Source organism: Nicotiana tabacum, chromosome 8 (genome assembly GCF_000715075.1).
Source record: "Nicotiana tabacum cultivar K326 chromosome 8, ASM71507v2, whole genome shotgun sequence".
In the NCBI taxonomy this organism is placed as follows: Eukaryota; Viridiplantae; Streptophyta; class Magnoliopsida; order Solanales; family Solanaceae; genus Nicotiana; species Nicotiana tabacum.
The window spans coordinates 152906590-152919937 of NC_134087.1; the positions used below are offsets into that span (position 1 = coordinate 152906590).

General features: G+C 36.4%; 1 protein-coding gene across 1 annotated transcript; it reads right to left on the reverse strand.

The window, feature by feature from the left end:
* Positions 1-4167: 4167 nt before the first annotated feature.
* On the reverse strand, positions 4168-6292 carry LOC107828141 (uncharacterized). The gene has a single exon (XM_016655401.2). It carries the CDS (start codon positions 6102-6104, stop codon positions 4281-4283), a length of 1824 nt encoding a protein of 607 aa, XP_016510887.2. The 5' UTR covers positions 6105-6292; the 3' UTR covers positions 4168-4280.
* Between the last annotated feature and the right edge of the window lie 7056 nt (positions 6293-13348).

Here is a 13348-nt window from a genome sequence, read left to right on the forward strand (position 1 = left end):
GTTTATTTTTCAGAATTTTCAAACTATTTTCCTCAAAAATTCAGCTTCCTTTTGTTTTCTTTAAACTTTAATCTATTTGCAACCATTACGTGAAAACCCCTTATATTTGAAACTTCTATTTGCCTACTTGTTACTTAAAGTCACAATTGTAGCATGGCCGAGAATTACTGTAGTGGATCTTGAGGGGTGCCTAACACCTTCCCTTCGGGATAGTTTCTAGCCCTTACCCAATCTCTAATTTTCTAGATCAATTCCTTCCTAGTGTCCTAATGCACTTTAATCATTAGGTGGTGACTCTCCAATTCAAACCCAATTCCCGAAGGGGAACGAGTTGTCCTCCCAAATATCCTAAACCCGATTTCGCAAGAAAAAGGGGGGGCGACACAGATCAAATTTGAAACGCAAATCCTATATCTTCAATTTAAAATCAAATTACATAGACTCTTTTCTGCAAAAATTCTGTTCTTCGATATTTTTCCTTAAGCCACAAATCAAAAAAAGATAAAATCATCAACAAATTCGAATCAAATTGTAGAAATCAGTTCTGCAAAAGCTCAGTTCGTTGATATTCTCTCTACATCTCTCTCTATTTCTCAATCGCAAATTTCAGTAATACAAAGCAAATGAAAAGAGAGCAGCAATTCCACCATTGATAGTCATTAAAAAGCTTGAAAGCTTTGAATTCAAATTTGGGTTTTCAAAAATCATTATTTGTTTGGATTGGGTGTTGTTGAAAATAATCGGGAATATGGTTTGGAGTTTATATCTCAATTTTGAGGGGTTTTGGTGAAGATTAGACTTGGTTTTGACTGAATTTCAGATTGAAACTCGAAGAAGAAGAAGAAGAAGAAGAAGAAGAAGAAGAAGAAGAAGAAGAAGAAGAAGAAGAAGAAGAAGAAGAAGAAGAAGAAGAAGAAGAAGAAGAAGAAGAAGAAGAAGAAGAAGAAGAAGAAGAAGAATTTTATGTTTTTGGTTTTGACTGAATTGTAGATTGTTTGTATTCTGATTGTAGATGCATTGTTTTCTGTTTTCACAAATTCAAAACGACTAAAACTTCTACAAAATCTTCTGCAAAAAACGTAATTATGTCGAAAATACCAATTAAGCTACAATTGAATGGGAATTGGGATATTAAAATTCAATGTACTCGGTTTGTAAATATTTTATAGATAAATTGTAGATTATTTGTATTCTGATTGTAGATGCATTGTTTTTTGTTTTCACAAATCCAAAACGACTAAAACTTCTACAAATCTTCTGCAAAAAATGCAATTATGTCAAAAATACCAATTAAGCTACAATTGAATGGGAATTGGGATATTAAAATTCAATGTACCCAGTTTGTAGATATTTTGTAGATAAATTGTAGATTATTTGTATTCTGATTGTAGATGCATTATTTTCTATTTTCACAAATCCAAAACGACTAAAACTTCTACAAAATCTTCTGCAAAAAACACAATTATGTCGAAAATACCAATTAAGCTACAATTGAATGGGAATTGGGATATTAAAATTCAATGTACCCAGTTTGTAGATATTTTGTAGATAAATTGTAGATTATTTGTATTCTGATTGTAGATGCTCTGTTTTCACGGCACAGGTAGTATGTTTACCTTTTACCCTTAACTTATCCATGATCCGGCAGTTACTTGTTTATTCCCTTTATCTAATCTAATGTATGCTACTTGCTTTCATTAGCGTGCAAAGATGAAAGAGTTAGCCAGGCAGCGTGCCTTACAGCTACAGAAAGAAGAGGAAGAACGAAGTAAACAACAGAAAGCCAAAGCTCTTGCTAAATTGGAGGAATTGAATCGCCATATGCAGGCAGGTGATGCTTTGTCTCAGAAGGCTATAAAGGATTCGTCACCTGATGTTATGAGGCAAGATCTGGAAGGCTCCTCACCCCTGAACCAGTGGTGCCTAGTATCAGTACATAAACGTGGGTGAGGGTGAGGTTTTGGGAGAGAGAAACGTGGGAGGGGTGGGATATACGGTACCTTGAATTAAGGAGGGATATACGCTGCATTAATTGTACCCTTAAAATACACTATGGTATAGAATTGGTAATTTGGTATACTAAGTGTAATTAAGTCAAACCTAAAACATTGAGAGTAATAAGCTTTCCTATGTGGCATAGGAATGTAAAAATTCTTTTAATATAAATGCCAAGTAAAGTGAACGGAGGGACTACGGACTAAAATCCAAATTTAGCAATGACCATAAGACTAAAGTGTCATTTCCTAAATAATAGAACACAGATGCGCGTGTGTATAAATTAATATAATCTGCAACTTGATATTTTGGCATAAAGCGAGTGGTAATAAGAATAAGTCAACTAACCAACTTAAGAGCAAATAGTTAAGAGCAAATTTCATGAAAAACATACACCTAATAGGAAATTGTACAATATTTTGTACCAAAACATGCAGATACACCTGGAGAAGTTAGCTGGCACGTCAAGATCTAATTATAAACAATGCAGATACTTGCTTTTCATTCTGATAGTCATTTATTTTCCTTGCAGATAATAATAAAGAATCAAATATGAAATCTTATCTTCATTGAGAAAATGTCATAATAAGAAGTTAAGGTGAAATCACAGCTTTAATAAGTCATTATTTGGATCATTGAGCACAACATGTTTTTCAGAACTAGTGAGACCGGAGAATAAAGGGGCATTTCAGCAACTCACTTACCTTTTCATCATTCAAGTTAAAACTGCAATTTTCCTTGGCTTTAAAGGAATAAAAAGCATTCAGCAACTTTTAAATGGTAACATCAATATGCATATACTTGCAATGTCCAGAGGCCCACAAACTCTTCAAGAAATCAAAACTTGCAAGTAATAGCTTATAAGTTTACCCGTATAACTCATCTGCCTTAACTTGTAGCCGTATTGATGGCAAAATGGATAAAAGAAAATAGTTGTCCCCCCATATTATTCATTAAAAAATTGGTTGGATTATGAACTTTTTAAAAAAACGGGTCAAATATGGATAAGAACTATATTATCCATTTAGAAAATGGATAACTAATGAGCTTAATTTTTACATTTGTAAAGCCTCAAATTGGGGTTCCTCAAGTTTGGGAGACTATGAATTCTCCCAAAAGTGATCATATTCAAGAAGCCATATTATCCGTCGGTTAGCCCATTTTTTATCCATATTAAATATGGGTCAGGTCAGATAATTTATCCGTTTTTGCATTACCCGTTTTCGACCTGCCCATATCCGACTCCACCTGCTTGTTTGTCACCCCTACTTGTAGGTGATCATTTCTATTGGTCTGGAAACAAAAGGTGTTTCTTGCTTTCTTTGCCCTTTACATGGGATTGAAATGTCCTGTCCACCCTTTCAACTTTTTTTTCTTCTAACCCTCAGATTTCTGAAGCTCACTAATCCGGATTCGTGCCTAGTAGGGTCCATTAAGGGAGTAAAGTATTCCCTGGTGAATGGTTCTCATTCACAGTGCATGACCTTTTCAAATTTCGATGGTGACAATTAGCATATAAACCAAGCTCAGTATGAACTACCTTGTGCAGTGACAAAGAGGGCTTCAGCATTTCACTTCACCACACGGAGGGAGTCACAGAGAAAATCCACAGACTTTAATATAATGCAAATATGGCACTCCAAGCAAAGTTCAGTGGCCAGATACCACTGCCCCTTGAAGAAAGTATTATAAGATCAATCGAGCCAAGCTATTTAGTACTAGTATTCTTTAGTGCTCCATCAGTATGCATGCTCTTAAAAGGTATTCATGTCACAAATTTTATCCTACTATAGCTTCTGCGAGATTGACGCTTTTCCAAAACAATCCAGCTACCTGTTCCATAACATGCAATTCATTTAAAGTTCCACCAGGTGATGGCATTTTACCATCAAAACTGCACCAGCACCTTGAAAATGAAATCTTTTACCAGCTTATCGATGTTCCTATAGGTAATTGATTAGCATCAATTACCTACATAATATACACTGATATCAAATTTCTTATTCTATTTGAAAGCATAACATCATGACACATTGGCCCAACATTTTTCTGTAGTTAGTTAGTGTGCCTTCACCTATATTATATGGCCTGATCAGTTCAACACAACACTCCCTGCAAAACAAAATTAGCACCCAAACCAGCTCGGAGGGACAATGACCTTTCCAGAAATTTCAGAAAATGAGTAGTAATTGGAGTAATTAGAGCCACAACAAACTGAATTCCAACATAGTAAAACAACATTTTGGTGTTCCAAAGAATAGATGCAAATAAATTAAGACGAAGAATCAAACTTGATACAACTGGTTTTTATAACTAAGGGTCCAGTCAGAATCTGCAGAAGAAACTAAGCCACCACCTTCAGTCCATATGGACTCTGCACATAAATTAACTTCTGGGGGAGGATCCTTTGACTTTCCATTCCGAAAATGCTCGTGTTTGTGCTCTAGAAATTCAGGAGACTGTAGACCACTCTCTGGTAAAAGATCATTTTCTTCAACAAGATTTGTATTTGCATTAGCGTGACAATAACCCCCGTTTTCATCATCTGATAAGCATCTGCAGCAATCTAAATCATCCGTCTCAAAAATCCGACTCACTACTCCATCCCTCCATGATATCCTCATTTGAGATTGTGATACATTATCTAACGTAGAATCAGAAACCCAGGAGGTACTGGTAAACTTAAAAAGCAGATTAGGCTGATCCCAAGCTGATGTTGTCTGAGTCGTAGGTGATAAGCTTGTTTTCTGAAGACATTCTGCCACTGAATCAAGTTCAGACCTAAAGTTCTTTCCACGATCACCTGAATGTAACCATGAGAAGCCACCACTCTTGCCTGAGCTCGATTCTGATTTGGGGGTTTGAATAACATTCCCACTGCTTAAAGAAGCCGTAGAGCAAGGAGAATTCTCTCTAACAAGACTGCATGAACATTTCCACTCATCCGGGACTTTTACATCATTACAACAAGATATAGCTTGGGGAAACAAATTCCTCTCCCGCTTGTCATATGACGAATCTTTAAGTTCAGAACTTCTTGGAGAGAGCAAAATAATCCGAGCTTTTCCACCACTTCGTGCCACATCCTGATTCACACTATCACTGTACTTTCCTCTGTGACGTACTAAACCAAAAGAACTACCAGAACATGTTGAAGTTGAATACGGCATTTGAGACGTGGCAGATCCCGTCAACATTCTAAATTCGCTTTCAGAATCGCCCTCACAAACGTCATTATTCTCGCGGCGTGGAGATAGAAGCCAATGCATAGAAGCCTCGGCAGGCAAAGGAATCAAAGAATCCCTACTACACTTACAATCCTTTGAGCCACTGGCTTTTTCGCAGTCAACTAAAGTTCCTATAGTAAGAATACCTCTAGGCTTACATTTTCTTTTATCACTGACACCAGAGAGAACATGGCCAGCAGCATAACAAGGTGTTGCAGCTGAAACCAACACATTTGATATCCCACATTGTATCTCAGGAGACACTGAAGCCTCAATTGGAGGTGTTTTCGTAGTATTACTACTAGTTGCATTTGAGTTCTCTCCTATATTAGTATGATTTACTAATTTACCAAGAGGAGTACAATTTGCATAACTAATTAAATTACTATCTAAATCCAAAAGCTGAATATGCTCACCTGAACCATTTCCTCCCTCCTTTTGCTTCAAACTCTTCCCTTTAACCCCAATCCTTGCTGACCCAAATGCTGATTTCTTCACAGGATTGCTCAACTGAGAATAAAGATTTGATTTTTGGGAGGTGGTTTTTTTCCCAGATAGGAAAGGTGGGATCCTTTTGGGTTTTTGTGAAAAGGGTCTTGGTAAATCATTCTCATTGGTGGATTTAGATCTCAAACGTGAAGATTTAGGCACTGGATTTGAAGTTCCGTATAAAAATTTGGGCTTTTTTTGGAGAGGAGTTGTGTAAGAAGAAGAAGATGATGAGGAAGAAATTGAATTTGAAGAGATGGACATGGAAGAGGAAGTTGAACTACACTTGCTTTTACATTTTGGAATAACATTGAGATCTTGCAAAGGGCTTCTCTTTTCACAACTCCATTTCTTCTGCTTTTTCTTCTTGTCTGTGTTGGAATTTTTCTCCATTTTTGATTTTGTGATGACAGTAATGGTCTGTCTAATTGGGACCTTTTTTAAATCAGTGTTAACTGAATGGAGAAACAGTAGCTAGGGCATAAGATTGAGGTTTTGTGTACTGTGAAAATGGTGGGTTTCAAACTCAGAAAAAGAGGATTTGTTCTTTTGTGTAACGTCTATCTTAGATCCTGAACTCCGCTTTTGTCAGTTTGTGACAGTGCCTTTCGGACTGGCCCATGTATTTCCTGGGCTGGATGTTGTACGTTTTCAGCAATATACCACTCAAACAACAATCAAATAGCCTTTCATCTAATCCCTTAAATCAAAAATAATCCGCAAATATATAATATATGTATAATTCATGTATCACATGTATAGGGCAAAATATATTGACAATCCCTTAAAGTTATCCACACTTTTCACTTAAACATTCCATATTAAGTTTGTTCCATTTGAACACCCCAACCACAGCTCAAATATGTCTGCTAGATACGATTTGGTGATATGGCATTATGCGCGTCGCACACTTCTTTAGAGAGCGTGACATGTATGTATAATGCTATTGCTGTGGGTCCCAAAGAATAAGTGCCAATAAAAAAAATCAAAGCAACTTTTTTTTGTTTCACCTAACCATCTTGTTACACCCCATATTTGCGTGCGTAGAAGTACGACATAAGTAAAGTGATGAAAGTCCGGAAATGAGATATTATATTCCGTATTTTCACATGTTAAAGCGCCGTCGTACGTTAAAGCTTCGTCATAAGATTAATCGACGTAAGTTCGGGAACGAGATTTATTTTGGGATTATAAGTATTACACTATTTCAAATAAGTGATAGGTAAATTCGTGAAGATGAGAAGGGAAGCGAGTCACAGAAAATAAATTTTCGTCCAAGTTTGGCATGTTGGGATAAAGTACGAGCCGAGCGTTAATACACGATATTTATGGACTAGTACCATACAAGGTACTACATGGCCATGATAGTAAGGTGTATAAGGTATATTGAAAGTGAATAGTATTTTAAGTAATTTGAGATAATTCTTAATTGTGTGGATAATTGGTTAATTATTGAATTAGTGGGATTAATAAATTAATTAAGATATTTGGTGGATAATATTAAGGGAGGCACTACCCCTCAATGTGGCAGCCAAGAATTTTATATGAAGGTGACTCTTGAATTCACATGAAATATGGTAAAGTTTGATGCATTTTGTGGCCAAGTCTTGCTAAGTGGGGAGAAGGGGGCACACTCAAATATTAAGAGAAACATTCCTAGTTCTTAATGGAATCTCTACAAAGCTCAAGAAAGGTTCAGCAAAACAAAGTACATAAGCATTCATATATTTCCATCTTGGATGAGATATAACGTGACTACTATTTACATAGCAGAAACACAACATCAAATGGATATAACTTCAACATGAATTTAAATTGTAGTAGCAGCCAACGGTCACCCAATGTTTACCAACTTCAAATTATTCTTTAGCAAATTAAGTTCACTGCTGCAGTGAAGATTTTTATTCTTCAACCAAAATCCAACGAGATTTCTTAGCACACTAGCAACATGAGATTTTGCGATTCTAAGGGAGTACGGTGCAACCTTTTCTAAGAATATCATAAGGATTTTTCCCTACTCCAGGTATGTTAAGGCTATCCCTTCTTTCTTTTTGGCATGATCCAAATAATACAAATGAAACGAGCAAAATACGCAACTTTCATAAATGACTCTATTCATAGAAATACTCGGGGTATCTATATTCTTAATTCCCCACGTGAATTATTAGTATATCTTCTGTGCATGAGTCTCGGAAAAATACGTATTTGATAAAGTTTATCCGAAAGGTATATTGATTTTTGTGGCATTCCAAAAAAAAATTTATTAATGTATTTCATATGCATTTCATGCATTTATACATGCACATTAACCCATGACCAGATGGCGTTATATATGCGTGTGTGTGTATGTGTATATATATATATATATATATATATATATATATATATATATATATATATATATATATATAGGGGATATGGGAAAGGTTATGGCGTTATATATGCACCACCACTTGATCAGCTGGTATACGTTGATGATTTTGCCCACAGTGGCCAAGATGATATGATGGGACGCCCTCAGAGGCTTGATGATAATATAAACCCACGTACTTATGCACGACATGATATTCATATGCATTTGCATGAAACTATAAGTATTTCATGATTTACAGAGTTGTCCTTACTTACAGGTTGAGTCATGTACTCTATATTTCTTCCATGTCTTTTATGCACTTATTTATGTGCCTTACATACTCGGTACATTATTCGTACCGACGTCCCTTTTGCTTGGGGATGTTGTGTTTCATGCCTGCAGGTCCTGAAAGACAGGTCGAGAGCCCTACAAGTAGGCTATCAGCTCAGCGGAAGATGTTGGTATGCTTCATTTGCTTTGGATTTGTTTGTTTGGTTAGTATGATTTAGACGTGTATTGTTTGGTATGGAGGGACTTTGTCCCGACCTTTATGAAAATTATGTATTCTTAGAGGCTTGTAGATAGATGTCATGTGTGTAAAAGATTGTATGGACTTGTCGGCCTATGTTCAGTGTACAAGTGGTTATTTTGGTCTTATAGGCCCGTATGTCTTACGTATAAGTTGGTATTATATGTTGTATTCTACTTAACTCATGGCAGCCTTCCGGCTCAGTTATCTATGATAGTATGACATAAAAAGATATGTTATGTTGGTACTCGATTGAGTAAGGTACTGGGTGCCCGTCGAGGCCCATCGATTTGGGTCGTGACAAAAAGTGGTATCAGAGTAGTTCTGTCCTAGGGAATCTACAAGTCGTGTCTAGTAGAGTCTAGTTTATGGGTGTATCATGCACCACACTTATAAGCAGGAGGCTACATGGCATTTAAGACTGTCACTCTTTCTTCTTACTCTAGATTGTGTGATAAAGCTCAGTTGTAAAAATTCAAACTCCTAAATTTGATTTATTCGTAACACGATGATACCTATATTTAGAAAGACGATCAATAAGTGATATAGCTGTGGAAATGTTGAGTTAGAGGAACTCAATTTTGCATCTTGCTTATAATGAGTAAATGTGAGGTCTTCAACAGATTATGCGTGTACTAAAAGGTGTAAGGTTCTTAATAAAGAGCTTTAAGGAAGGAATACTTATCCACTCATACGGTAAAAAGGAATAACAGGATCGGAAGTTAGACACAAGTTTCAACAAGTAAAAAAAATCAAGGTGAATAAGGGAACGAAGTACCCACTTAATGAAGATTATCGGTATTTACAATTCAAAAAGAAAAATATCAGCGTTTTGATTTACCTTCAATTGTAAGAAAGGTATGTACAATTGGCCACATCCATCTCATTTATGCCCTATAGAAGCTAACATAAGTAGTACAAGAGAAAGACGGATAGTAGGATCCGGCTAGGGTTAGAGTGACCCAAAATGGTGGATAGATTATTTGCATTTCCAAAGGATAAAGTGCTAAAAGATCTCCTTGTGAGACACCCCGATGGTGCACTCTAAAATAGTATAGCTAGCTATGGGTACTACAAGGATAGGCACTGGAAGCCTGAAAAGGATAAATATCATCTTAGTATGACTCCCCTCCCTAGTAGAGAGATAATGTTAAGCAACCCGAAGAGCCAGTGGATGGAGCAAAGGGGAGCTAAAAGCAAAAGAATATCATATCGGTAAGTTTTTCAGAATAAAGTAATAAACAGAAATGATAGCAGGAAATAAGAAGAGAGTGTATTATGAGTAAGATGTGATACATAGATGACAACGGTAGATCAAGACAAAAAAATAACAATATTACAGAGTTTGTAGTCAAGTGAAGGAAAAGACAAGAAGTAACAAGCCTTGAGACAACAAAAAAGTACAGGCCATAAAGTCATAACCTCATTCGAGAAACAAGTTCGTGAACAAAAGGAAAAGTTAGACCCCCAAAGTAATACAAATCAGAATGGCCAGGTGAACAGGATAACTAAACGTGAATTAAGGACTGAGTGATTGGATAATAGTCAGCATCATCAGAATTTCAGATTTTGTCCCGGCATTAATAGAATGGACAAAGAAGAAAATTCATGAGAAATTCAGAAAATGGTCATTTAGGAACACACTTCCCTAAAGCAAGCAATGTGAGCAAAGTTAATCTGAAGGGACTATACGTTCCAGTTACACTAGGTGTCTCCCTCTTAAGTAAGGAAATTTGTTATCCTTGGTACAGAACGATTACCGCAAGGCGAGTAAGGGTCATCGATAATGTGAAAAGACGCCAAAGATGAAGAGTTAAAACATTTATATGTAGATCATCATAGCACTAAATGTTAGTACCCCCCCTAAATGGAGGATATGGAGTGATGTCCCATGAAGTCAGAATTAAGTGGTGCTAGTAACCATGGAATGGTAAAGGAAGAATGCAGTAAAAACGAAAAAGGAATGAGATTACACTTATTCAGCTTCTACGTATATGCTACGATTCCAGAACTTGAAGTAAACATGACGCCAAGGAGAGGAAGTAAGGGTTTCAGCCCGGGATGTTATTGATAAATAAAGAGCCAGCACAAGATATAAGTTAAGACAAAGGAAATAACTTAAGAAAGACTACGCGGAGTATTGATATGAGAGTGGACCAACGAGCAATTAATAGTTGATTCAGGAAGAGTCTAGTTATGGCTAGACAAGAGGATAAAGACAAATCAGCAGATCAATGTAAGATAAACACGGGGAACCCCAACATGGGGAATTCATCCTCGCAGTTATGACATTGTAATACTTGAGATATATTCGTATAAGAGTTGGGGAATTTAAAAAGGTATTGTATGAGTATTACGGAAATAAAAGAGAATGCCACTGGGAAGACAATCAAAATATCAGTTCAGAAGCAACCCTACAAGCACAAGGGCATGGAGGTAAGTAACTACGGATAATTAGAGGTGAGGAAGAACATCAAAAACTCCATCGGGTATAAGATGTAATAAGCTCGTAGCTTTACAAGAGTCAGAGGGTCCTCCTTAAGTACTACAATGAAAGACTAGTTGAGGAAATAAGAAAGAAGGCTTCAACCTAAACATATAAACTCGAAGTAGAAATGGTCATGCAAAAACAGTATCACTACAAAAATTGTATGCACTCCAAAAGAAAGTGGCACCTACCATGGCCAATGAACGGGGAGAAAAATCGAAGGTAATTCGAGACCATATGAGTTGCACAAAAAAAATTCTGGCATGCGTGGGAACTAGGATAAGTTAAGTATACACGCAACAAGGGGCAGAAAGACCAAAAAAAAGTAATTGCGTACGTTTAAAGAAAGCTAAGAAGGAATGAAAGGAATTATTCGATCAATGATCCTGAGTTGGTCACGTTATGAACGCACTTAAGAGTTTGGTGTTTTATACTTGCAGCATATACAGCCGTAGAAGATTCTAGTATATGTTAAAAGAAAGAATTGAGCCCAGGTCATAGACGAAAGATTGAATTGTTAAAGGATTGTATCATGGATATTCCAGAATGCCCATGAAGGGCTAGGGTAATGACTAATACCAGGAGACGCAGATCGGAAGATAGCTTAAGCCTACATAAAGGCTGATTAGAAGGAAGAGAAAACTAAAGAGTTACATCAACTAAGTAAATCAGGAGTCTGAGTATTGGACCCAGAAAATTATAGACATCATGATTGAGAACATTGCATAATCACTCTTAATATTAGAGGTACAAGAGAGATAGTACAACAGCCATATTTTATAACGACCCTACAAAAAAGCCAGTTAGAAAAGTACCAGCCTCATAAGAATTCAGTACGAAGCTCCCACCGGATTATGTATGCACTAGAGGTGCAAGTATTATAATAGAGCTTCAAGTTGTGGAGGTGAATTATACTTATATGGAAGGAAGGTTATGAAAGGAATAGAAGAGGTGAGGCGATATTTTAAGGAAAATAAGGTAAATGTACGACATACGCAAATGCAAAAGGTTGTGAATAGTCCATACTATTGATAGAATGCTAGAAGTACTAGGATTTAGTATCCAGGAATGATAGCAGCATCATCAGTGCCATATTTTCTGGCCTATGGTTTTTAGGTATCGAGAGGTCTAGTTAAGAGAGTAAAGAAGAGTTAGAGACGATGTCATGTCTCGCTGGATGTTCTAGAATTAATAAGGAAACCTATGGTACAAGCAAGTTGAAGGAAGATTCCAAGTAGTATTAATAGATATGTGTAAGTCCCAAGCTAAAGTATGATAAAACGACAGAATTTTAAGAATACATGAGTAAGGGTAAGAAAGGGCGAGTGAGAAGGTGACGAGAATGGATAAGTCCTCAGGATTAAGCCATAAAAACAAGAGAGCTGATGGTTTCTCTATGTTATAAGAAGTTCAGTATCGCCTGAATGAACTCAAAGAAATCTAAGACTAATGGCATTTTGGAGAGATAGGATGTTGCCCTGGTACTAGAATAAGGGTGTAATTGTGATAGATGAAGGATGACGTTTGGTCCTTCGATTAAGTAATGATTTCATGAATTGTACAGGATTAAAATACCCATGTAAGACGAATCACATTGGGATGACAATGATATGAAATAGTGTTATGGAAGTACAGTATCGCCCAGGTGGATCAGGAAAATCACTTCAAATGTTCCATGATGCAACGTAAGCCCTAGTGGCAATGTATTACATAAGAAGTTTCAAGTTATCAATGAAAGATTGTAAATCAACATTGAGGTGGATCAACAATGGATGGATAAAAGTTATAAAAGTATTCACAAGAGCTATAAGTTATGATAATAATAAGTACATCAATCAACATTCGAGGACGAATGTTCCAAAAGGGAGAATGATGTTACACCCCATGTTTGCGTGCGTGAAAGTACGACATAAGTAAAGTGATGAAATTTTGGAAATGAGATATTATATTCCGCATTTTCGTACGTTAAAGCGTCGGTGTACGTTAAAGCTTCGTCGTAATATTAATCGACGTAAATTCGGGAATGAGATTTATTTTGGAATTATAAGTATTACACTATTTCAAACAAGTGATGGGTAAATTCGTGAAGGTAAGAGGGGAAGTGAGTCAAAGAAAATAAATTTTCGTCCAAGTTTGGCATATTGGGATAAATTATATGTCGAGCGTTAATACCCGGTATTTATGGATTAGTACCATACAAAGTACCACATGGCCATGATAGTAAGATATATAAAGTATATTGAAAGTGAGTAGTATTTTAAGTAATT

Excerpts from the sequence above, each read along its gene's own strand:
- LOC107828141 (XM_016655401.2), bottom strand. The coding sequence starts at position 6,104 with ATGGAGAAAAATTCCAACACAGACAAGAAGAAAAAGCAGAAGAAATGG.